This window comes from Brassica napus, chromosome C2 (assembly GCF_020379485.1).
Source record: "Brassica napus cultivar Da-Ae chromosome C2, Da-Ae, whole genome shotgun sequence".
NCBI lineage: Eukaryota > Viridiplantae > Streptophyta > Magnoliopsida > Brassicales > Brassicaceae > Brassica > Brassica napus.
In genome coordinates, this window is record NC_063445.1 from 41,086,811 (window position 1) to 41,110,289 (window position 23,479).

Below are 23,479 nucleotides of genomic sequence, written 5' to 3' on the forward strand. Positions count from 1 at the left end.
GTTAAGATATCATGTACCCGTTAAAATAAAATGTTAACATTAACGCATAGAGTTATCAAATAACAAATTGTTAAGAAATACATTGTTTGTTGTAGATACATAATTTGTTAGCTGATCCAATGTTCTGTTAACTGATACATTATTTGATAAATACTTTGATAACTGACATATTGTTTAGTGTGGGAGCTAAATCTCACAATCGTAAATTTACTTATGTTAAGTTATATGTTAGCATGCTACATTCATCGATAACGACCAAAAAAATGTTACCATTGACATTAAATAGGTTAGCAGTCTATAAGCATCAGTAGCAGCCAACATACGAAAACATTTATCGGATAAGAAATCGTATATCACTATATGTAACCTATTTTGTACCATGTTTTGTAGCAGTTAACAAAACTTGAACAATCTATCCCGTGGTTCAAAAACTCGTCGGAGACAGCGATCCACTCTACCTTGTCGGGTGAAGACTTTGATTCTCGGTCGGCAATATAAGTTCTTAGATCCGAAATTGTTGCCTCTTGCATCGATACTATCACCTTTGATGGGATTTTCTCTATATACCAAGGATTGAGGAGCTGGACGTTTATGGTGGTGTTGGAATCGTTATGCAATAATTTTTCCCAATGGATGAGATGGTAAAGATTTATAGTGATTTGGACAAAAAATTTTATAGAATTTAGATGTGATGTTTTCACGGTATTTGGAGATGAATGTAAAAGAAATCAAATTATAATGTGTAGCATATAGAGCTTTGAACAAGAATCTAATTTTTCTAAACAAAAAAATAATTGTAGAACGCATAGAATTGGATGGAAGAAAGAGAGGATTTAGAAAAAAAGAGACTAAGGAAAAGAAAAAAGAGATGAGATTAGATATTTCAGATTAACAAGTGGACCCCATAGATTTCCACAATTTCGTTATTTCAAGAGATGAAGCAGAGTGAGCAGGTTAACAAGTGGACCCCATACTAGTTTTAGGAAATGATGCTGTCTGAAAAAGCAGAGTAGGCTCGTCAGAGAAGGGAGTCATCCGACACATAACACACGCGATGAAGGTTTACTGCCTGTAGGTTGGCGCGTTTCGGAGGGGTAAAAATGTCCAGAAAAAAGGTTACATAATTAAGGGTATATGAGACATTAGCAGAGTGTTTAGGTGCATTCTTACCGATTTCTGTTAAAAGATTGTGCTCTCAAAAACCTGAGCCCTAATTGGGTTCGGATCACCAATGCCTAGCTGTAATAACATGAGAAATGTGGAATATCAAAATCCAAAAAAAAAATCTGTTTTTTTCTTATAAGAAATAAAATAAAATAGAACTACACTAATAATATTTATCAGTTGACAATTGCATCCATCTCATCGCTTTTGGAATTAAGTGTTCATAAATACTCGGAAGAGGCTCGATGGATACTTTATAAATACTCAGTCACTACAAGATTTGAAGACTGTAAATGTAGATATTGATCTCTGTCCTCATGATACTTTCTTCTTGTTCTTGAAGGGAGAGAGCAATGAAAAATGGCGAGAAGCTGAGGAAATGAAGGAAAAAAAGTGAGACCTCGCATAGATTACTGACAAAAGCATAGAAACTGAAGGAGAATTTCTTTTACAGTGTCAGATAGTTTCTAAAGGAAAAACTGCTTACATTTCTATGAAGCAGTTGCTGCTGTAGGTGTTTCATCTTGAGATATGAGATTCTTCAGTGTAAAAGCTGGATAACAAAACATAAACCTTATATTGACTTCTAGTTAAGGTATGATTGTCATATTCTCTATTCCACACCATATATTCAATATCAACAGAAGGTTCGTGCGGTTATGAGACCATGTAAGTTAAATCCTTAGTGATTAGTTACAAGAAGATAAAAGAATGTAAAATGTTTGTACCTTCACTTGTCGTAGCAGCAGTTACAGCTGATTCATGATCCTTGTTGCTACTGACAGCAGCAGCACTATTAAACTTGGTATGGTATTTACCTGTAGACGAAGACCGACTCTTTTTTCCAAATTTGAACAGTTTTCTGAGCCTTTTTGTTGCTAACTCCTTTGTTTGAGATTTCTCCAAGGCCTCACTTATCTTCTTCTCAGCTGCAAGAGCTTTGACAGTTTCTTGCGCTGTTTCATTTGAATGACAGCTTGGACCAGGTGCTTGGGAACACTCTGAGTGCACTGTACATGGAACTTCGAAAGAAGAAACTCGAGCATGTGGAGCTTCATATGGTTTCTCAACAACACTTTGAATTGTCAGAAACTTTGGTGTTTCTGTTATCAAGTCACTCAGAGTTTCCGGTCTAACCTGAAACCAAAAAAAAAACACATGGCAGTCATGAAAAGCGTGTAAACAGAACATCAAATTGATCTGGCTAGAATAAGAGTACTTACTAAGACCAGATCATTGCTACTCTCCTGCATTGTTACCTTGGGCTTCTCTTGTTTCGTCTGATCTGCACTTATGCTTCGAGCTGAACTTGGTAACACCATCACCACTGTCTTTTCAATCACTGGAGTTTCATCAACAGCATTTTGGCACAAGGGTTTGTTCTTGTTACCACTTGGTTCAATCTCAGAAGCTGAAGATTTAGTTTTCTCGGCCCCTTTTGGTTGTTTAATCTTCAGCTCAGGAAGAGAGGCGATTTTCGCTATATCATAGTTAACAATGGCAGATATTTTCTTTATCTCCGGAGCATCAGATGCTTTTTTGGATGCTATTGTGCGCAGTGACCTCACTGCAGAACTTGGTGCACTATTATTAACCGTTTTAGGTTCCGATAATCGTCTTGTCCTTGAAACTGACTTGTTCTGACTATTAAGACTAACTCTGGTTTCTCTCTTAGAGAGAGGTAATGGTGATATCGACCTTGTTAGCCAACTTCCTGCCATGTGCAGTGACCTCACTGCAGAACTTGGTGCACTACCCATTTTGGGTCTTGTCCTTGAAACTGACTCGTCCTGACTATCAAGACTGATTCTGGTGTCTCTCTTAGAAAGAGGTAATGGTGATATCGACCTTGTTAGCCTATTACCTGTAGCTGTGCCTTCTCTCTTAGATGGAGGTAGAGGTGATATCGATCTTGTTAGCCTGTTACCTGTTGACTTACTTCCAGAACTCAGTTTACTATTCTTGGGAACTTTCTCAGATTCACCGGAGCCTAAAGAAGCACTTCTTATGGGAAGACGGCGTTGAAGAGGTGATGATAATGATCCTGGTTCTGTGTCACTAAACTTAGAGGCTCTAGGAGCGCCAGGAGAATATCTGTTTGGCAAATTTTTTCTTGTTTGTTGAGCAGATAACTGTGACTGGCCTACTACAGTTGAGTTGCTTTTAGCAGCAATCCTCTTCTGTCTTGCTATTTTCAGACCTTCGATGCGTTTCCTCTCTTCCTCTTCCTAAAACGACAATAAGAATGTGTGATGCACTAATAAAAAAATGCAATTATCTCATCAAATTGTTAGTTTTACCTTTTCCTTTTTGATGATCAGAAGATCAGCTTTGAAATTTCTAAGCTTATCAGCTCGTGCTCTTGCTTCATCTAAAGGACTCATCTTTGTGGGTCTTCCTTTCCGTATTACCCCTGAAGCCTTCCTCTTATCTGCAGCATCATTAGACAGTCTTGTTGTTGGATCTCTCAATGACTTCTTTGTAACTCCAGCTTCCTTGTTATTCTTTTTCTTTAAAGCTTTGGAACCAAAATCTAGTGCAGGATCATAACCAGCTGATAACTTCTCTGTTTCTCGCTCTGGCATCAGACTCAGATCATGAGGCTCATAACTGATCTTGTTTCTTTTACTTCCATCAGCTTGGTGGTACGAAGAGATCTCTGATCCAATGTCTATAGCATTTCGAGTACTGCTTCCAGCTTCCCGAGTAACAATATAAGAATCATCATCCATGTTAACTGATGATGATCTTTTATCCAGACCATTCCTTGGATTATCAAAACCTTTCAAGTTGAGAGGATCAGAAGGATTCTCAAAACCATTTTCTCTCTGGTGAACCATGAAAGAGTCACTAGATCCCCTAATTCTACGAGTCACAATTCCATTTTGAGTATCCCTTTCTTGATATCTTTCTGCTTCACGTTTGTCATGAGCCAAAGGATCATCATATTTCCCTGTACGTTCTTCTGTATCAGCATCTTGCAACAATAAAGTTTGAAATGCTTGCCAATCCCCAGTGTCAGCCTCTGTCCCTTTTGTTTCTCTCTCTTTACCAACATTGTAACATTCTACTACTATTGCCCCTTCTTCAGCATCAGATTCTGTTCCTGAATGATCTTGCTTCTTCGAATTAATGTAGTTTATATTCCGAATCACTACCTTCCCTGATCTCCTTCTCCTACCTGATTTTCCTTTCTCTCTGCCCTGATCTTCTGATCCGGAGGAGTCCTCGCTACAAGATGAGTGATGTTTCTTAGCCTTTCTTTGGCCAGAGCTACGCCTAGAATCATCCGTAGAGGGATAGGGTGATGGATATGGATAGTAAGGCATGCCCTGCATTGTATATCCTTGAAACACTGGAAAAGTCCCGGGCGGAGAGTGAACTGGCCATGGTGCATACATTGGGTGTTGATGCTGCCCTTGCACATGTTCTTTATTTACATTTGTAAGAGACTTCACATCTGAATAGAAAAAAGTATTATTGGTATAAATATCGACTGTGCAAAACAATGGATCGTCTTACCATTATTATTTTCAGGTGACCCAGGCCACGAGTTCCTACGCATATTAGCAGCATTTGCCAACATAGTCCCTGAGGCGTTCGTTGGAGAGATGTTTGGCTGTGTTGCTTCGATTTCAAGCCACTGACCAGATTCATGCTTTTTCTTCCACAAGTCCATGAATTTTAAGCAGGCATCCCTAATGACATTGATGAAGCAAAACAGTGACATAACTACGGCTGCTACTCAAAAGATTCTTTCGAACTCGAAAAGTAAAATAAAAGAAATGTTCTCACATCAATCGTGAGGCTCCAAAGGATTTGGCGAAAGATATAAGAGGAAGCATATCATCAACTTGGAAACCGGCTGCCACGGCACGTGCAAATGCCATTCCCTGTTCTTTCTGCAACACTTTCTTCCTTGTCTCCAGAACTTTCAGAACTTGAACTCTGATAAAACAATTCCACATCACCGATCAGATACTTCACTACTCTCTTTCTTTTAAGCATAGAAAAAAAAAACATCTTTCATGCAAAGGGGTGGTTATACTTAGAGTTTTCATCTGATGTGGTAGACAGATTTGCTTGCTTTGGATGTGAATCTGGCTGTCAAAGATGAAAGAAGATCGAATTAATTGTTAAAAAAAACAAGATGAGAAGAAGAAAATCATTTTAATTATTTAAACTATTTCGGTTCTAAGTAACCTCGTAAAGGACAATGGCTTTCTCCTCGTTGAGCTGTAGTAATGGCCTACTACCTGATTCACATTCTCAAATATTGGTGGAACTGTAATCTTTGTGAGAAAACGTTGGCATCATTATAGCATACCTTGTGTACTCTCCGCTCTTTTTGCTCGTAGATTGTCTTCCACCTGCTTGTACAAACGAACGTTAAAAATTGACCAAACAAAGTATTTACAGTATATCAAAGTTTACTTACAACAGGTAATGCTACTTCAGAGTTGTACTGGATACCAATTGCTTCCCTGATCTGCATGATCTCAGTTTCTAAAGTGTAGACACGTTCTAGGACATCCGGATTGCTCACAAATCGAACAAACCTAACGAAAACAAAGAAAAAAAAGTGTCTCAGTGTACAAAAAAGCCCCGTTTAAAGAAAGCTTGTATTGTTATAAGACCTCTGAATTGTTGCTTTAGTGAACCAAGCTGCATTGTCACCATCCTTAGGCTTGAGAACAATGGAGTAGCCACCTTTAGAAACTTGATCTTGTGCAGTCTTCAAGTGAGCAAGAAAAGGATCAAGCAACCCTGTAGCTATCTTCTCAGCCTTTCCATTATCTATTATCAACAGATCACACCTGAATCATTTTGTTACACAAGTTAGCGACTTATACAGTTTTCTCGACTTCTATATGCAATAGCTTTGTCACATCGTATCAAAGAACTCAAAAATGGAATAACTTTGTTACAGTTTATAACACTTAACAATATGGGATCAAATCACCATTAAAAGGATTTTGATATTATCAAGAAACCAATAAAAATGCAAAACCTTTCGGTTTTTACAGCACAATATTCTCACACGGAGCGATATTCTGTTCTTAAATAAACATTTTAGATCAATTAGAGAGAGAGAGAGAGATTATATTACCGGGTTCGAGTGGGAGTGAGCTGAAACACAACTGAATCAAGCCTGGTCGACGATTTCATCGCAAAATCTTGAAACTTTTCAGATTACTAAATCATCCAAAGAAGAACCCACTAACCGAACCGAAGAACGAAACACAAACTGCAAATTAAAGCGAAGAATCACATGGGGACGAAGAATTGTAGAGCGAAAGGCAGTGTCATCTGCGAAATTTCCGAGGAAATATTGGGCGAAAATGTAAAAGTGGGGAGAAGTCAGGGGTAAAACAGGAAATCCGACGGTGATCACAGGTGTAAGTGTGTCTATAAGTGTTTACTACCGACAGAAATATGTCATCGGCTCCATAGTCTTCTCAACGGTAATATTGGTTGTATATTTTATTTCTGTTGAAACAAACAACAGTTATGTCTTTATTAGGAAAATGACTTCAAAATAGAGGAGAAAAAAAAAAGTTGACTTGTAAAATTAGGGATCGAAACAGTTTAATTTAGAGAACAATTATGTTTCAGTAAACTTTGTATCTAAATTTTAAAACATAATTTTTTTAAAAAAAAATTGACACATTACTTTGAGAGAAACTGAAGGATATAACTGTAGTAAAACAAAAATTAGGTACATATCTATTATAAATATGTGCTATAATATACTATACATTACAAAAAAACATGAGTTTAACGACAACCATTTACAACGAATATGGGCCATTGTAAATAAGAGAGTAATATATGACGAAAATATGTCGAAAAAATAGTTCTTCTAGAATAAATTTACGACGAAAGTGTTCTGTTGTAAATTTATTTCTTATTTACTAGCGCATTCTCCTTGACGAGGAACCCTGAATTCCACCGCGTCCGAAATATGGTAGAACGACCGCATGACCTCGAGGAATTCACTAGTACTCCTACTTGGTGCACCTACCTCCACCAGGCGATTGTTCATGACCGGGAACGATTTTTCTTTGGGAGGCGTGATCGAACATTAACACGCCACCCACCATGCCTCGTTCTCGGCCGGGTCTACCGAATGAGGAATGAATTCCATCTTCGGCACTCGAAGCTCTTCAGAAACGTTCGCGGGCAAGGACCCTTTCTTCGAACTCCTCTTCTTACTCGACATCTCGTGTTTTTCTTTTATTTTATCAAGAAGGAAATGATAGAAAGCAAGAGAAAGAAGAAAGAACTTTTCAAGAAACCTCTCTATGAGAATGAGTAAGTGTAAAGATTGTGAAGAAATTACCTCCCTTCTTATAGGCATGAGAAATTACTATTTACTTGCGGATTTTTGGACACGAACTTCGCCCAAATACACCAATCTCTTCCGAACTCGCCATACCGCGCATTGGGATCTCACTAGAAATCCACGCTCCCAACGAGCTGGGGGGCTAACTGTTGGGGTCAAAAACGGTTGCGACGAAGTTAACGTCCAAATCCCCAAAGAAGAAAACGTAGAAACCTTCTTCGATAAATACTTCTTCGAAATAGATTCTTCTTTACGAAAAGCTTTGCGGAGGAAACGCGAGTCATCGGACAAGAGCTCGAAAAGGTTCGCTACGCAGCGACCGAACGCGTGTTCCGCTCGGTCGCTACGTAGCGACCGAGCTCTTTCGAAACGTCGATACGACATTAGTCCATGCATTCTTGTCTACCCTTCGATGCTATCTCCCGAAAACCGTAGCGAACCCATTTCACGTTCCCCGCCATTCTAAGTTATCGATCAAACTTTACCGTAAAAACCGCGGAAAGTTCGTTTTTTATCGAAAGAAGCCGTAATAAACGCTTCGAGTCAGAAGACGGCCCAAAAAGACCTAAGACATGACTCGAGGCCTGACTTACGATTTCTTAACCAACAGCCCGTGAGCCGCATAGCGGTTTACGCTTGGTTTGCAAGGAAAGATAAATGTCAAGTTTCCGCGGATAAATACGAAATTTTGAAGATAATTACGAAGATCGAAAAAATGGAATATCTCCATTTTTATGCTGTAGCGGCTTAAGGGTAGAAGAGGAAACGCGTAAACCGATCTTGGAGCCAGTATATAATGAGTCCTAGGCGAGAGGCATGGAAGAGAACTTTTCACAGCAAACTTAGCACTTAGAGCGATTTTAGGCAATTTTCTGTTTTTATTATTTGAGCTGTGACTCAATTAGGTTTTTGCCGTCTTAGGGTTTTAGAACTAGGAATCTCGCCGACAGCTCTCGTAGCCCAGGCATTTACCTTATTGTAAACGCTCAAACGCAGATTCGGAATAAGAACTATCTTGCTCTCTTTTTCGATTTCTTATTTTATTATTGTTCTCGTTTCGTGTTCTGATTGCTTGGCGTGTGGTATTAGCAAATATCCAGGACCTCTGGGAAACTAGGGTTCTCCTACTTTCCTAATTTAAACGGAAATCGACAGTGCGAATTTCGGTTCTCACAAATAATATCGACGTCGATGATGATATAATATTTGAATACAAAAGCGCTTGACAAAAGCGAGGATCATGAAACCAACGTCTATCATAGAGTGCACTCAGGGAAATTACTCAGAGAAATTGACTAAGCAAATTGATAATGCTATAAGACGTGGTATATGAAATCTCTTAAGAGAAGAGATGTAGTCAAACCAGTTGGACATAAGTAAGTCTTTGGTGAGAAAACATAATAAGAATGGCGAAATTGCATAGTTCTCACAAAGATCTGGAATCAATTATAAAGGAGACATACTCCTATGTGGTGGATGCAACGACATTCTTATTCCTTATAAGTCTGCCAAATAAAATACATATATATACGGTCCACTGGATAACAAAATTTATGTGGAAGTTCCAGAGGGCATCGAACTACCGAACACATCAAGTTCTCGAGAACAATATTGAATATCTTTATGTGAACGACTTGAATATCCTAGGAACCTCTGAAGAAATTTCTCAAAGATAAAACACATCAAGAAAGAATTCGAATTCAACATGAAAGGTTTTGGGAAAACAAGATTATATATTGAATTATACATTGAGCACCTTGAAAAGAAAATCCTTATGCATCAAATGACATACATAAATAATGTGCTCAAGAAGTTTGATATGGACTAAGCTTACGAATTGACAAGTCTCATATTTATAAGGTCTCTCAGTTTAGAAAATATAATTTCAGCCCTAATGAAGAAAATGAAGAGATCCTTGGTCCTGAAATGTCATGTCTAAGTGCCATAAAGTTTTGACGGATTTGGCGAGCCATACAAGGCTAGATAAATAATTTTCCGTAATATATTAGCCAGATATAGCTCATGATCAACCCAAAGGCACTAGAACGGGATTATACATATTTTTGTTACCTACAAGGAACTAAAGACTTGAGTCCACTTGATACTAACCTACCCGAAAAACGGTAAATTATTTTGGTGATATAGGTTGTTTGGTCGTCCAAGTTCACTTAAGCGAGGATTTTGTGGATCTAATTACTAAGGCGTTACTGACATCCAGAGATGTACTCAACAGGGAGAGTAATACGTGTTTTACTCTTTTTCCTTCACCATGGTTTTATCCCATTGGGTTTTCCTCGTAAGGTTTTAATGGGGAAACATCCAAAGCGTATTACAAACCACTTCGGAGATGATCTTCCAAGGGGGAGTGTTATAAACCAAGGTCTGGTGGAAGCTCATATTCGAAGGTCCATATTCTTATGTCTTTGTATTTCCTAGCCCATATTGTATTAGGGTTTCATACTTATGTAATTCCCTATATAAAGGGCTTCTTATTCTAATAAAGATATAGATTTTTCCCTTATTTTATAACACCAATATCAGTTGTTTTGATTTATTTAACTAAGTTTGACTATTTCAGAATTGTTGACATTTATTATTAATAAATAACTAGATCTTGATCATCCCTCGTACCGATATTTATTTTATGTTTTTTTTTGTATTAATTGATGTATTTGTAATATTTAAACATAAATTTAGATTTTAAATTAATTTTTGCAGTTATAATAAAAATTAAAATTAAAAGTTAAATAAAATTTTCTGATATAAAATTTAAAATTTCTAATTAAAATAATATAGAAGTGGGTCATAACTTTTTCCAATTCCAAAATTTTAGCATCCCTTAAAAACAAAAAAAAAAAATTTATAAATACATAAAATATTTAAACATATTTGGAACTATACTTTCTATTAAAATAAATTTGTTAAAGAAAAAGAATCTTGAGCGATCGTCGTTTATTTCTAGAGTTTGACAAATGACCGTATTTTGTAATAACAGTATAATATATATATATATATATATATATATATATATATATATATATATATATATGTAAATTAAAATGAATTACATAATAGTTAATATAAAATAAAATTTTTATTTATTACTTTGAATAATTATATTTTTTATTTTAATTATCTATTATATCACAATTTACCATATAAACAAATCATTTATTATAACTAGTTTGACTTATATTATGAAAGCATTATACTAAAAATATACGAATAAATTATTTTATATTTATGTTTTTATTTATCCAATTTTATATTTTATTTATATGTTATATAAATTGATTATGATGTGTGATTTTTTATTTTATTATTTATTACTGATAAATATTAAAATATTTAATATGTTAATACAAAATATATTAAGAAATCTATTTTGGTTAAGATCTGATTTAAGAAATCTATTATTTAGATTAGAAAAATACATTAAATTCTTAAATCTATTATTTAAATTAGGAAAATACAAATATACTTAAATATATATTCAATCAATATTTCAATGGCATTCTAATGTAAATATGTAGTAAAACTAAACCAAACGAGGACGGCCCAATGGTTTTGAGGAAGTTTTTGCCTCAATACGGGCCCCGGTTCTAATCCCGCTGGCCACCATCAATTTAAATGGGGTGAAAAATGCGGCTCTCCAGAATGTCTTCTTTGGAGGTGTACTTAGGTGCTAGTCGGGTTTCCTCCGAGGTGTCCGGATTACCTAGATTATAAAAAAAAAGTAGTAAAACTAAGGGGTATTTCTATTTTGTACTTCTCTTTTTAAGCCTGAATGTTTTTACCCTAACCCGAAGTATCTAAAAAGGAAATTTATATTCATAACTACTTAGATATAAAATGATATTATTAATTATTTTACTTGAGATAAATCAAAGAAAATTAAAATTACAGTGTACACTCTAGTATACGCTCGAGTGTAAACGCCCCGGTGTACACACTCATGTGTATACACTCATGTGTATACTTCCGGTGTACACACTAATGTCTATTGTGTATACTTCCGGTGTACATACATTCTCCGGTGTACAATACATTGTACATGTTCCGGTGTATTGTACTATCGTCGGATCAAAAATATATGATTAGGGTTTAAAGTATTCACAAAGTGTACGCTCATGTGTACATTAGGTGTACACTTTTATATACATTACGATACAGAACTATACGGAAGGTGAGTATGGCTCTGGGCTTAATATACAAAAGTATACTAGATGTACATTAGGTGTCTTCGATCTTGAATATATAATATGCATTCAATCTTAAAATATATTAAAAGTAGAGAGATGAAAGATGATTATATGATGCAACATGAGCTTGTTGTTTATTTCATATTTATGTAATTACAATTAAAAAAATATATATATATATATATATTTTATTTTACTTATATTATATTAATAATTAATATATGTCAATTTTTAGTAAATTAAATAATTAAATTTAACTTGTTATTATTTTGAAAAATTCAAATATACTTATAAAATATATAAAAACATAAGATTAGGGTTTAGGATTTAGGTTTGAAGATATATATTAAAAACTGAATTTATAGTATTTGATTTATGGTTAAACATACATAACAACTTTGGATGCTTTGACTATGACCAGAAACATGTGAAGGTTATGGTCCATCCATTTTAAACTTATCCTTATTTATAGGTGTATGTTTAATGTATACTAAGTGTACGCTCTGGTGTACACTAGATATACGTTTGATATATGTTGGTGTACACTAAGTGTACGCTCATGTGTACACTAGTATATGCAAAGGAATGTACACAAGGAACAAAATCTAAGGTGTATACTACTGTGTACACTTCTCTGCACACACTAGGTGTACGCTTCATCGTACACTCTAGTATACACTATAGTATACAATGATATGTATGCTTTGGTGTACACTAAATAGACGCTCTTTGTACACTAGGTTACGTTTCTCTGTTGAATCAAGATCAGACAAGTGATCGCCATAGCTAACGGCACTTGATGTTGTGAATGTAGAAGCTTTCACAGAGAGAGCAATGAAGGGTTTAGGGTTCAGTTTTTAGGATTTAGTGTTTTAATGACGGCTTTCTGTGTTTAGGGTTTAGTTTAGTGTTTTGAATTGAGGATTTAGTGTTTAGGTTTTGAGTCTATAGTTTAAGAGTTAGGTTTAGGACAAGTGTTTGGTATAAGGTTTTGAGTTTAGGTTTAGGATTTATGATTAAGATTTATGGCTTAGGATTTAAGATTTATTCAAGGATTTATGGTTTAGGATTAAGGGTTTAGTGTTTTCAAGATTTAGTGTTTACGATGTAGGGTTTAGGATTTATCGAAGAGTTTAGGTTTTATTTAAGGGTTTAGGGTTCAGTTTTTAGGATTTAAGGTTTAGTATTTTAATGACAGCATTAAACATATTTTTGAAAAATTCCTTTTTTGCTGCAATTACTTTTATTTTTATTTATTTTTTACCTTTTTATTTAAAAATATAATATAACTTAGCAAATTCTTATTATTTTGTTATTTTACTGAATATAAAATAACAAAATATTATTGCTTGGTGATCTTTGGTTGGTGAACTTACGGGTTCACCCTTGGGAGTGAACCAAAGAATAATTCGGTATAAATTGTTTGATTTAGTGTTTTAGAAAGTAGTAAAACAATAAAACTAAAGCATAGATTTTCATTTCTTAATGTTGAGAATGTAAGAGCTTTCAAAAAGAGAGCAATGAAAGGTTTATGGTTCAGTTTTTAAGATTTAGGGTTTAGTGTTTTAATGACAACTCTCTCTCTCTCTCATTTTTATTCACTTTGAAGAATTTTATTCACTTTAGAAATTTTTGTCAAAATTTACAAAAAAATATATTGTTTAAGCTTTACAATTTAACTAAAATATTCAAACAAAGTTAAAATTAAAGTGTACATTGGAGTGTGTACGGTTTACACGCCCCAAAGTCATATCCGTATGTACACCTCTAGTGTACACTTTCCGTTGTACATTTTCATGTGTACACTTGCCGATGTACACTTCCTTGTGTACAATTCTCTGTGTCCACTTTTCGGTTTACACGCCCCAATTTAATTTTGATTTTAGAGTATATGGCATAGATCTTAGGGCTTATAATATATTGTATATGGTTTAGTGTTTAGGGTTTAGGGTTTAGTTTATTGTTTTGTATTTAGGGTTTAGTGTTTAGGTTTTAAATATATAGTTTAAGAGTTAGGTTTAGGACAAGTGTTTCGTATAAGGTTTTGAGTTTAGGTTTAGGATTTATGATTAAGATTTATGGCTTAGGGTTTAGGATTTATTCAAGGAGCTAGGGTTTGAAATTGACTGTTTAGTGTTTTTAAGATTTAGTGTTTACGATTTAGGGTTTAGGATTTATCGAAGAGTTTAAGGTTTACTTAGAGTTTAGGGTTCAAGTTTTTAGGATTTAGGGTTTAGTTTTTTTGCTGCAATTACTATTATTTTTATTTATTTATACCTTTTTTATTTAAAAAACGTAATGTAACTTAGCAAATTCTTATTATTTATTTTCTTTTTAAAGGATACTGGTGAATATAAAATAACAAAATGTTATTGGTTGGTGAATTTACAGGTTCACTTTTGGGGGCGAACCCAAGAACAACTAGGTATAAATTGTTTGATTTAGTGTTTTAGAGAGTAGTAAGACAATAAAACTAAAGCATAGCTTTTCATTTCTTAATGTTGAGAATGTAGGAGTTTTCGAAGAGGGAGAAATGAAAGGGACTCAATAACAATAAGAGTATAGTTTTGCTTTCCTAGGTGTATAACGAATAACAATAAGAGTGTGGCAGTACAAAAAATTATACAAACCCTAAGAACTTCGTATCACAAGGTCTACATTGATCGTAAACATAATATATTAAGTCCAGCCTATAGATCGATAAGAGTTCTATGTATTATGTAAAGGGTCGTAGCTATTATTGTTTTATTTATTTTTTCATATTGTTTTTATTATTCTTTTGATTTAGGGAATAAAGTTTTGAGTTTAAGGTTTACGGTTTTAATTTTAGGATTTAAGACTTACTTTAAATTACTTTACGTTTTGAGTTTATGATCTTGAATATATGGTTTATGGTTAAGGATTTCGAGTTTTTTTAAAGATCATGGTTGAGGGTTTAATGTATGGTTTTACAGTTTTGAGTATATTGTCCAAGGTATGGGATTTAGGTTAAGGTATAAGGTTTAGTTTTTGGTTTGAATATATTATCTAGGGTTAGAGTTTAGTGATTTTAGAATTTCAAAGTTTATGTTTAGGATTTAAGATTTAAATTATAGTGATTAGGGTTTAGATTTAGAGTTACGATTTCGACGTCCGTATATATAAAAATAATATGTATAAAATGATTATTTATTTATATTAATAGAAAATACTAAAAATATACTATGTAAACAGTGTTTCAAAAAAAAATACAATGTAAATTAATAATATTAGAATATAAAATGTAACTTAAAGAATCATTTCAGATTTCTTTAAATAATAACAATAAATCATTTCTTTTATGTAAAGTTATAATATTTATATATATATATAATAAAATTATAAAATAATGTTTAAGATGATTATTCTTAAATAATAAATTGTTTCTTTTATTATTTGTTTATTAGTTTTAACAGCTTTGTTTTGTTTAAAATATTTATTTTTCACATAGTTTTGCATTTAAGTGTTTATATTATTTGTACACATATATTTGCATATAATAAGGGTTGTAAAGGAGCATGATTGAAGTCGACATAAGAAACGACGACGAAGACTTCAATTGTTTTTATAAAAACAAATTAACATAATAAGGGTTGCAAATCTGAAAGTTATTGAGCCAAATTGTAATAAATCAATCAAAATTAAAGTTACAGAGTGTACAGTCTCGATGTACACACTCGTATGTACACCTCTGGTGTACACTTGCCGGTGTACACTTCTCGGTGTACACTTTCGTTGTACACTTCTCGGTGTACACTTTCGTTGTACACTTTCCGATGTACATTCCGGTGTACACTTCTTGGTGTACACTTTCCGGTGTACACTTCTCTGTGTACAATTTCCGGTGTACACTTCTCTGTGTACACTTTCCGGTGTACACTTCTCTGTGTATACTTCCCGGTGTACATTTCTCGGTGTACACTTACGGTGTACACTTTCCACTGTATATTCTGGTGTACACTTCTCGGTGTACACTTATCTATGTACACTTCCCGGTGTACATTTCCGGTGTACACTTCTCGGTGTATACTTCCCATTGTACGCTTTCTCGGTGTACATTTCCCGCTGTACACTTTCCGGTGTACACTTCTCGGTGTACACTTTCCGGTGTACACTTAGTTTGCATCTGAGCTTACATCTTACATCATAATGCATATCTGGTGTACAAAGGAGCATACACTTAGTGTACACCAACGTACACTAGTATAAGCTCTAGTGTACACTGGAATTTATGATGTAAAGTTTAGGCTTTAATGCTTGATTTTTGATCGTAAGACATAAAGCTCATGATATAAGTATAGGGTTTTTCTTTTGTCAAATGATGTTTTGGATATGTATAACATAGTTCTATTCTTTTTGCTTCTTGTGTGATATGTAATGGATCCATAAAAATACATTCAACTTTAAACACTTACCCTTAGCAACTTGTATCTCAAAATTTGAACAATTTTATTTAATTTGTTCTTTTGTCGATATTCCTAAGTATGCTAATGTATACTCTAGAATATGATCTTATTTTATTTTATTAGTCTAAAAATAAACATTTACATTGTGAATAATATATCAAGTGCTCACAATGAAATAACATCTACTTTTAAATAAATTATATTATTATTATTTTATTTTTTGTAACTTTATTAATAACTTTTATTGTTCAATACAAATTGCATTTTCAGGAAAAGAATTTAAATACGATTTCAAGAATTTGTTTAGTGTTTGGTTTAGGTTTTGAATTTTGGATTTAGGTTTTTGGAGTTATGATAGACTCAAAGTGTCACTTTGATTTTAGGATATAGAGTCTATTGTTTAAGGGTCATGATATAAAATGTTAATTTGGGGTTTTAGAGAGTAATAAGACAATAAAGGTGACTGAATAACAATAATAGTGTGGTTTTGCATTCCAAGATGTATACTAAATAACAATAAGAGTGTGGCAATACAATAAATTAATACTAACCTTGAAAAGTTTCGTATCACAAGGTGTATATTGATTGTAGACATAATATAATATTAAGACCAGCCTATAAATCGATAAGAATCATATGCATTATGTAAAGGGTTGTAGCTATTATTGTTTTATTTTTTCTCATATTTTAAAATTATTCTTTTGATTTAGGGTTTACGGTATAGAGTCTCAAAGTATCACTACATTGGAGTTATGATAGCCTCAAAGTATCACTTTGATTTTAGGATATAGAGTCTATTGTTTAGGGGTTAGGATATAAAATGTTTAATTTAGGGTTTTGGAGAGTAATAAGACAATAAAGGTGACTGAATAACACTAATAGTGTGGGTTTTTGGTTTCCAAGGTGTATAATGAATAACAATAATAGTGTGGCGGTACAATAAATTAATACTAACCCTGAAAAATATCGTATCACAAGGTGTATATTGATCGTAGACATAATATCGTATGATAAATCGATAAGACTCTTATGCATTATGTAAAGGGTCGTAGCTATTATCGTTTTCTTTTTTTTTCTTATATTTTTTAATTATTCTTTTGATTTAGGGTTTACGGTTTTGAGTTTTGAGTTTTAGGGTTTAGGATTTACTTTGAATTACATTAGGTTTTGAGTTTAGGGTCTTGAATATATGAGTTAGGGCTAAAGATTTCGAGTTTTTTTCAGGTTAAGGGTTTTGGGTTTAGGGTTTAAGATTAGGCGTCTTATATACTATATAAGATATATAAATAATATGTATAAAGTGATATTCATTTATATTAATAGAAAATACCAACAATATACTTTGTAAATTAATAATATAAAAATATAAAATGTAACTTAAAAAACATTTTAGATTTCTTTAAACAATAACAATAAATCATTACTTTTATGTAAATTTATAAAATATATATAAAATAAAACTGTAAAAATAATGTTTAAAATAATCATCTCTATAATATTATTTGAGAGGTCAGTTTCTTATGTGTCGCTTTCACGTTAACTTTCACGATGATTGATTACACTGATACTCTTAATGAATTAACTTATATTTAAAATACTATTATTTATTATTTTATTTAGTTTCCTTTTAAAAAAATCCGAAAATATACACATATAATAAAAAGGAAATTGTTTATAAAGTTAAAAAAAAGAATTGAAAAACGAAAATATATGTATATATACTATGATTTCATAAAAAAGGAAAGTTCACAAAATAGTAATATTACATTTAAAAAATATTTTAAATAACATAAAATATAATTTTGAACTAATAAAATACTGTCTTTATATCTAAATTTTCTTAGATGAAAATTATAAATTTTTATATAATGTGATTTCATTAAAAACAATTTACACAAATAATCTTCATATTAGAAACAAAAATATTATTTCTTTTAAAACATAATTTAAACAATAGTAAAAAATTCAAAGTAATAAAAATATTTTTATATATCTATATATTTTCTTAGATGATTACGTAAAATAATTAAGTAACATAAACTGATACACGTTCAATTGTCTAAAAATATTTTATAATTAGTAATATTGAAATGTTTTTTATATTTTTCATAAAATTTTTTGACTATAATATCTTTCAATTACAGCAAAAAAATATCGATAAATTATATTTTACTTATATAATATTATTTTTAAATACAATCACATTTTCTTAGTGCTTATTTTTAAGGGATATTAAAAAAAGAACTAAAAAAAAATTAAAATAAACATTGTTTGATCAAATAGTTACAAAATAGTTTAATGAGGTAGATATATTATATTTTATCAATATTAAAGTTATTTTTATATTAATATTAAATATGCTTTTAAATTTTATGTTTTTATGTTTGTGGAACTTGATAGAATCATAATCAAAATACCAAAGCAAATCTGAATTCTCCTTTTAAGATTATTTAAAATAAATTTTAGTTTCCATTCAATAAATCAAAGACATAAAGTTATTTAGAATTTTTAAAATATTTTAATTATTGTAAATATTGATATGTGTACATGAGCTTTAAAAAATGTATTAGCTACTTACCCATGTAACTCCTATTGATCGTCGCTTTATTTTCTAATATTTTCTTAAAAAACATCAACATATAGTTTGATAAATATTATGAAAATACATGCATATTTGACTTAATTATAATAAAAAATAATTATACTTCATTTTGAATTTGAAAGAATATATGTAACTCAATATACTCACAACATGAATGATTCGACTAATCCAACTTATATCTAAAATCATAGATTTAACTACAATAAGAATATATAATTTTATAAGAATAGTAATTTATTTTATAAATCTAAATCATAGGACAACTCAAAACATATTAAAAATGAAAATAAATTATTAACCAACTGTTACAATTTAGTTCTTTTGTAAAATTTATATATATGCATGAGACTTGAGAATATTATCGTTTTGTTATATTAATTTATGTAATTTGGAATCAGACACTTTAGTTTATTTTTTTTATTTCATTCTAAGCACAATATATCTTAAGTTATACATAATCTTCATAACATATATTTACATATCTAAGATAACAACCACCTAAATGCAAATAAGAAATTAATCAAAATTTTAATATATAGAATAACAAATATTATTAATATAAATGATGCATATAAATTATAAATTAATTTAAAATTAAAAGTAAGTAGGAATCAATTATTATAATATATTTACTTTATAAATATTTATATTCGTGCATGAGCACGGGAAAATCACCTAGTTCTTAAATAATATATCAACATCGAAGTTATTCAAAAAAATATAAAAAAAAACATTCGAGGAACTTAAATTGCAATAAAGATTTATAAAATTCATTAATCATAATAAATTTATGAATAAATTTATCATGAGTTCTGCACATTGTAATAAAATTTATGAAATCAAATCGAATTCAGAATATTTAATTGGGATAAATTGTAAGATTAAAAACGTTTGGGGCTGAATCAAGAGGATGTTTCTGCACATTGTAAAGGTTTAGGGCAAAATAAAATATTTACAAAGGAAGAAGGACAAGACTTGCAAAAAAACCAAGAATGGCCATTAGAGCTCATGAGCTTTCTCTTCCCGTGATGTAACAAGACAGATTTCACAAAAACTAATATTATATGGGAAATAACAAGACAGATTCCATCACAGATTTTAAATCTCATGGTGGATTTGAGCTTTGATTTCACGGGAAGGAGGTATTAAGTGTCTGATTTCACGGGAAGCATCTGATTTCAGAACCTACCGCCGCCTCTGTAGCCGCCGCCGCCGCCTTGGGAACAGTCTCTCGCCATATGACCAGGCTCTCCGCACTTGTAACAAGCCCCATCACCACCACCACCATAACCTCCTCCTCCACCGTATCCGCAGCCACCACCACCGTTTCCTTGTAATATTAGCTCAGAACTCTTGTGTTTGCACTCAAAATGATTACTTACATTGATCACGTCAAATGCTTTTTATAAGCTTACAATAACCCCATTAACGCCAATAACCCCAATACTCCATGAGCTCTGTTTTGGAAATGGTTCGCGGTGCTGTTTCCCCTTCAAGCAAGCTTCACACGCCTTCTTTACTTCTTCAACTTTAGGCAAGCCCGTGACCATGTCTTTGTTGTGAAGAGTGTGGAGACTTTTTTAGTTGAGATGGCCATACCTCTGATGCCATAACTCAGCTTTCCCAGTAGCATCGACTTGGAAGCAATTCTCTTCTTCTTCTGTTTTGCTACAAGTCTCAGTGAACAGCACATACATACGGTTTGTGCTCATGATCGACTCTGCAATTTTTCCTTTTGTGGGATGAAAGATGCAGCACGTCTTTTGATCTCCACCTTTAAATAGTACATCTAGTCCCTTCTCTTGGAGTTGACCAACGCTCAACGGATTGTTCCTAAGCTCAGGAACAAAGTACACATCAGTTATGATGTAACTTACTCCTTGCAGCACAAGCTTCATCGCTCCTTTCCCATTCACGTTCAGTTTGTGATTGTTGCCAAGTTTGACGGTGTGAGAGAACGTGGTGTCCAGGCTTGTGAACATCTTCTGATTTCCACACATATGATTTGAGCATCCCGAGTCCACGAACCAAGCGTCACTTCTTTTTGCTTCTTGCAGTTCAACATACGCCATGAGCAACACTTCTTCCTCTTCCATCTCTGCGTAGTGTGCTTCATGCTTCTGATTAGGGCATTCATACTGGTAATGCCCCAAGTTGTGGCATTTGTAACATTCAACCACAGCTTTGTTGAAGGCTCGGCCACGTCCTCTGCCTCTTCCTCGGTATGATCCTCTGCCTCTGCCTCTGACGTTGAGAGCTTGATCTTATTCCTCATGTGTGGTTTTCTTGAATTTCTGCTCATGAACTGCAAGAGAACTCTGTAGTTCATCGATAGACATGCTTCTGGTGTCTTTTGATTCTTCAATGGAGATCACCACGTATGTGAACTGGTCTGTTAAGGTTCTGAGGATCTTCTCAACAATCTTTGAGTCCGGCATGTCCTCACTGTTACTCCTCATCTTGTTTGAGACTGTCATGACTCTTCCAAAGTATTCACCGATCTTCTCTTCTGGCTTCATCGTAAGAACCTCAAATTCTCTCCTCAATGTGTTCAGGAGAGACCGCTTCAACCTCTCGTTTCCACCAAACTTCCTCTTCATTGATTCCCAAATAACCTTGGATGTGGGAACCGAAATTCGCACTGTCGATTTCCGTTTAAATAAGGAAAACTAGGAAAACCCTAATTTCCCAGAGGTCCCGGATATCTACTAATACCACACGCCAAGCAATCAGAACACAAGAATAACAACGATAAAGTATAAGAAATCGAAAAGAGAGCAAAGTAGATCTTATTCGGAATTCGCGTTTGAGCGTTACGATCATTACAAGAGATCATAAAAGCTTTGGCCGCAAAGGCTGTCAGCCAGTTACCTAGTTCTAGCGGCCTAAAAGCTCAAACCTAGTTGACTCGCAGCTCGATAACAAAAGACGAAGAAAATACATAAAAGGTTTTTGATTGAATTCGGACTGAACCTTATGAAAGGCTGTCTACGTACCCCTTTCGAGGATCAAGCCGAACGTAGTTCAAGAGTGAACCAAGAGATCGAACTGTTTGTGCACGTTCGTCTAGTAATCGGGTGCCAGTCATGGAAACAGAGCATGTCGAGAATAATGCCTCAGAGTTTCTAAGTGCCGAGAGTTCTGAGTCTAAAAAGTTGTCTCCCGTGCCTCTCGCCTAGGACTCCTTATATACTTGCTCCTAGGTTGGTTTACGCTTTTTCCTCTTCTTCCCTTAAGCTGTCATAACTTAAAAATGGAGATATTCCGTTTTTCCCGATCTTTCTAATTATCTTCGAATACTTCGTATTTATCCGCGGAAACTTGACATTTATCTTTTCTTGCGAACCAAGCATAAACCGTACTACGGTTTATGGGCTTTTGGTTAAGAAATCGTAAGTGGGTTTCGAGTCACGTCTTAGGTCTCTTTGGGCCGTTGTTTGACTCAAAACGTTTATTACTGCTTCTTTCGATAAAAACGAACTTTCCCCGGTTTTTATCGTAAAGTTCGATTGATGACTTCAAATGACGAGAAACATGAAATGGGTTGGCTACGGTCTTCGGGAGATATCATTAAAGAGTAGACGAGAATGCATGGATTCGTGTCGTATCAATTTTTAAGAAAGCACGGTCGCTACGTAGCGACCGAGCCGTGTACGTGCTCGGTCGCTACGTAGCAACCGAGCTTCGGTGAGAGCTCGGTTGCTACGTAACGACCGAGCCGTGTACATGCTCGGTTGCTCCGCGGCAACCTTGTTCGCGTCTTTCTCCGATTTTTCGTGAATGTGTTTTCTCCGCAAGATTCTTCGTAAAAATAAATCTTTTTCTAAGATTTATTTTTCGTAAAAACGTTCATGCCGATTTTTACTGACTTTCAGACATTGATTCCATCATGACCGATTTTGACCCCAACAGTTAGCCCCCCAGCTCGTTAGAACCATGAGCTTCTAGCGTGAGGTTTTAGCGAGTGGCTTGGCAAGTTAGGTGAGTTAGGCGGAATTAATGGTTGAAAAGGTCTGTGGTAAGTGGTATTCTCGCTCTTCTAAAAGTAGAACGCGATAAGATTGGGGCTGCGCCTTATGACGGCTGCCTACGTACCCTTGTTGAAGGGATCAAGCCTTTCGTAGTTCGTCTTGGAGTTAAGGTTCGTATGACTAGTTTTCCAGCGAGACCTTTACGGCCTGGTTTTTATGTAGAGGTTATCAGGCGTGTTGCTGCCGATGGCATTTTATATGGGTGTAGAAGGAAGACTACGAGTTGTCATCTCGTAATCTAACTCTGTGTGAACTGCTACATCCGTGATCTGTTTCGAGAGTTTTCCGCAGTGTTTAAACTTGCGGGATTTCTGAAGACGCTCGAATATTGGCAAAGAGACAAATTTTGGGATCTCGTATCAAGGTTTTTGATACTATGCCTACAGATGTTAGAGACCAGTGCGCTGGTTTAGGGCAAGACCTAGGTTTACTCCTGGTTTTAGAGGGTGCGATGACTAATTCGACTTACGTATCTCGTTTCAGTTTCATCCTGAGTCCATACCGATTTAAAGTCCGCGATAGGTTCTCGGCTTATACGACTAGTATGGTTGGAACCGAGCATCTCTCCAAGGACAATTTTTAAGCCTCCTGGAAGTGCTGACCAAAAATTTTGGGTTTCTTTTATAGCACTATTATCCCTGTGTCGGATGTACGAGAGTCATCTCTACGAGATGGCTAAGTCTGTTTAGGACGTTAAGAGTTTGTTGTGA

General features: G+C 33.9%; 3 protein-coding genes across 4 annotated transcripts; all 3 read right to left on the reverse strand.

The window, feature by feature from the left end:
• Positions 1-1,272: 1,272 nt before the first annotated feature.
• On the reverse strand, positions 1,273-6,532 carry LOC106431747 (COP1-interacting protein 7-like). Of its 2 annotated transcripts, XM_048747574.1 has the most exons (13): positions 6,275-6,532; positions 5,802-5,981; positions 5,603-5,723; positions 5,492-5,537; positions 5,368-5,420; positions 5,213-5,268; positions 4,960-5,112; positions 4,687-4,862; positions 3,465-4,624; positions 2,388-3,392; positions 1,893-2,301; positions 1,652-1,717; positions 1,273-1,535 (listed from the first exon to the last, which is right to left on the reverse strand). In XM_048747574.1, exons 1-12 carry the CDS (start codon positions 6,331-6,333, stop codon positions 1,656-1,658), a joined length of 3,480 nt encoding a protein of 1,159 aa, XP_048603531.1. In that variant the 5' UTR covers positions 6,334-6,532; the 3' UTR covers positions 1,273-1,535; positions 1,652-1,655. The 2 variants fall into 2 exon arrangements, with proteins under 2 accessions (XP_048603531.1, XP_048603532.1); XM_048747575.1 differs by lacking the exons at positions 1,273-1,535; positions 1,652-1,717; positions 1,893-2,301 and having other exon boundaries at positions 2,355-3,392; positions 5,492-5,534.
• Positions 6,533-19,916: 13,384 nt separating this feature from the next.
• Positions 19,917-20,288, reverse strand: LOC106377736 (glycine-rich protein 2-like). Its single transcript, XM_013817986.1, has 2 exons — positions 20,154-20,288; positions 19,917-20,090 (listed from the first exon to the last, which is right to left on the reverse strand). The coding sequence occupies exons 1-2, from the start codon at positions 20,286-20,288 to the stop codon at positions 19,917-19,919; spliced, it is 309 nt and encodes a 102-aa protein (XP_013673440.1).
• A 714-nt stretch (positions 20,289-21,002) lies between these two features.
• Positions 21,003-21,338, reverse strand: LOC106380369. The gene has a single exon (XM_013820132.3). The coding sequence runs from the start codon at positions 21,336-21,338 to the stop codon at positions 21,003-21,005; it is 336 nt and encodes a 111-aa protein (XP_013675586.1).
• Between the last annotated feature and the right edge of the window lie 2,141 nt (positions 21,339-23,479).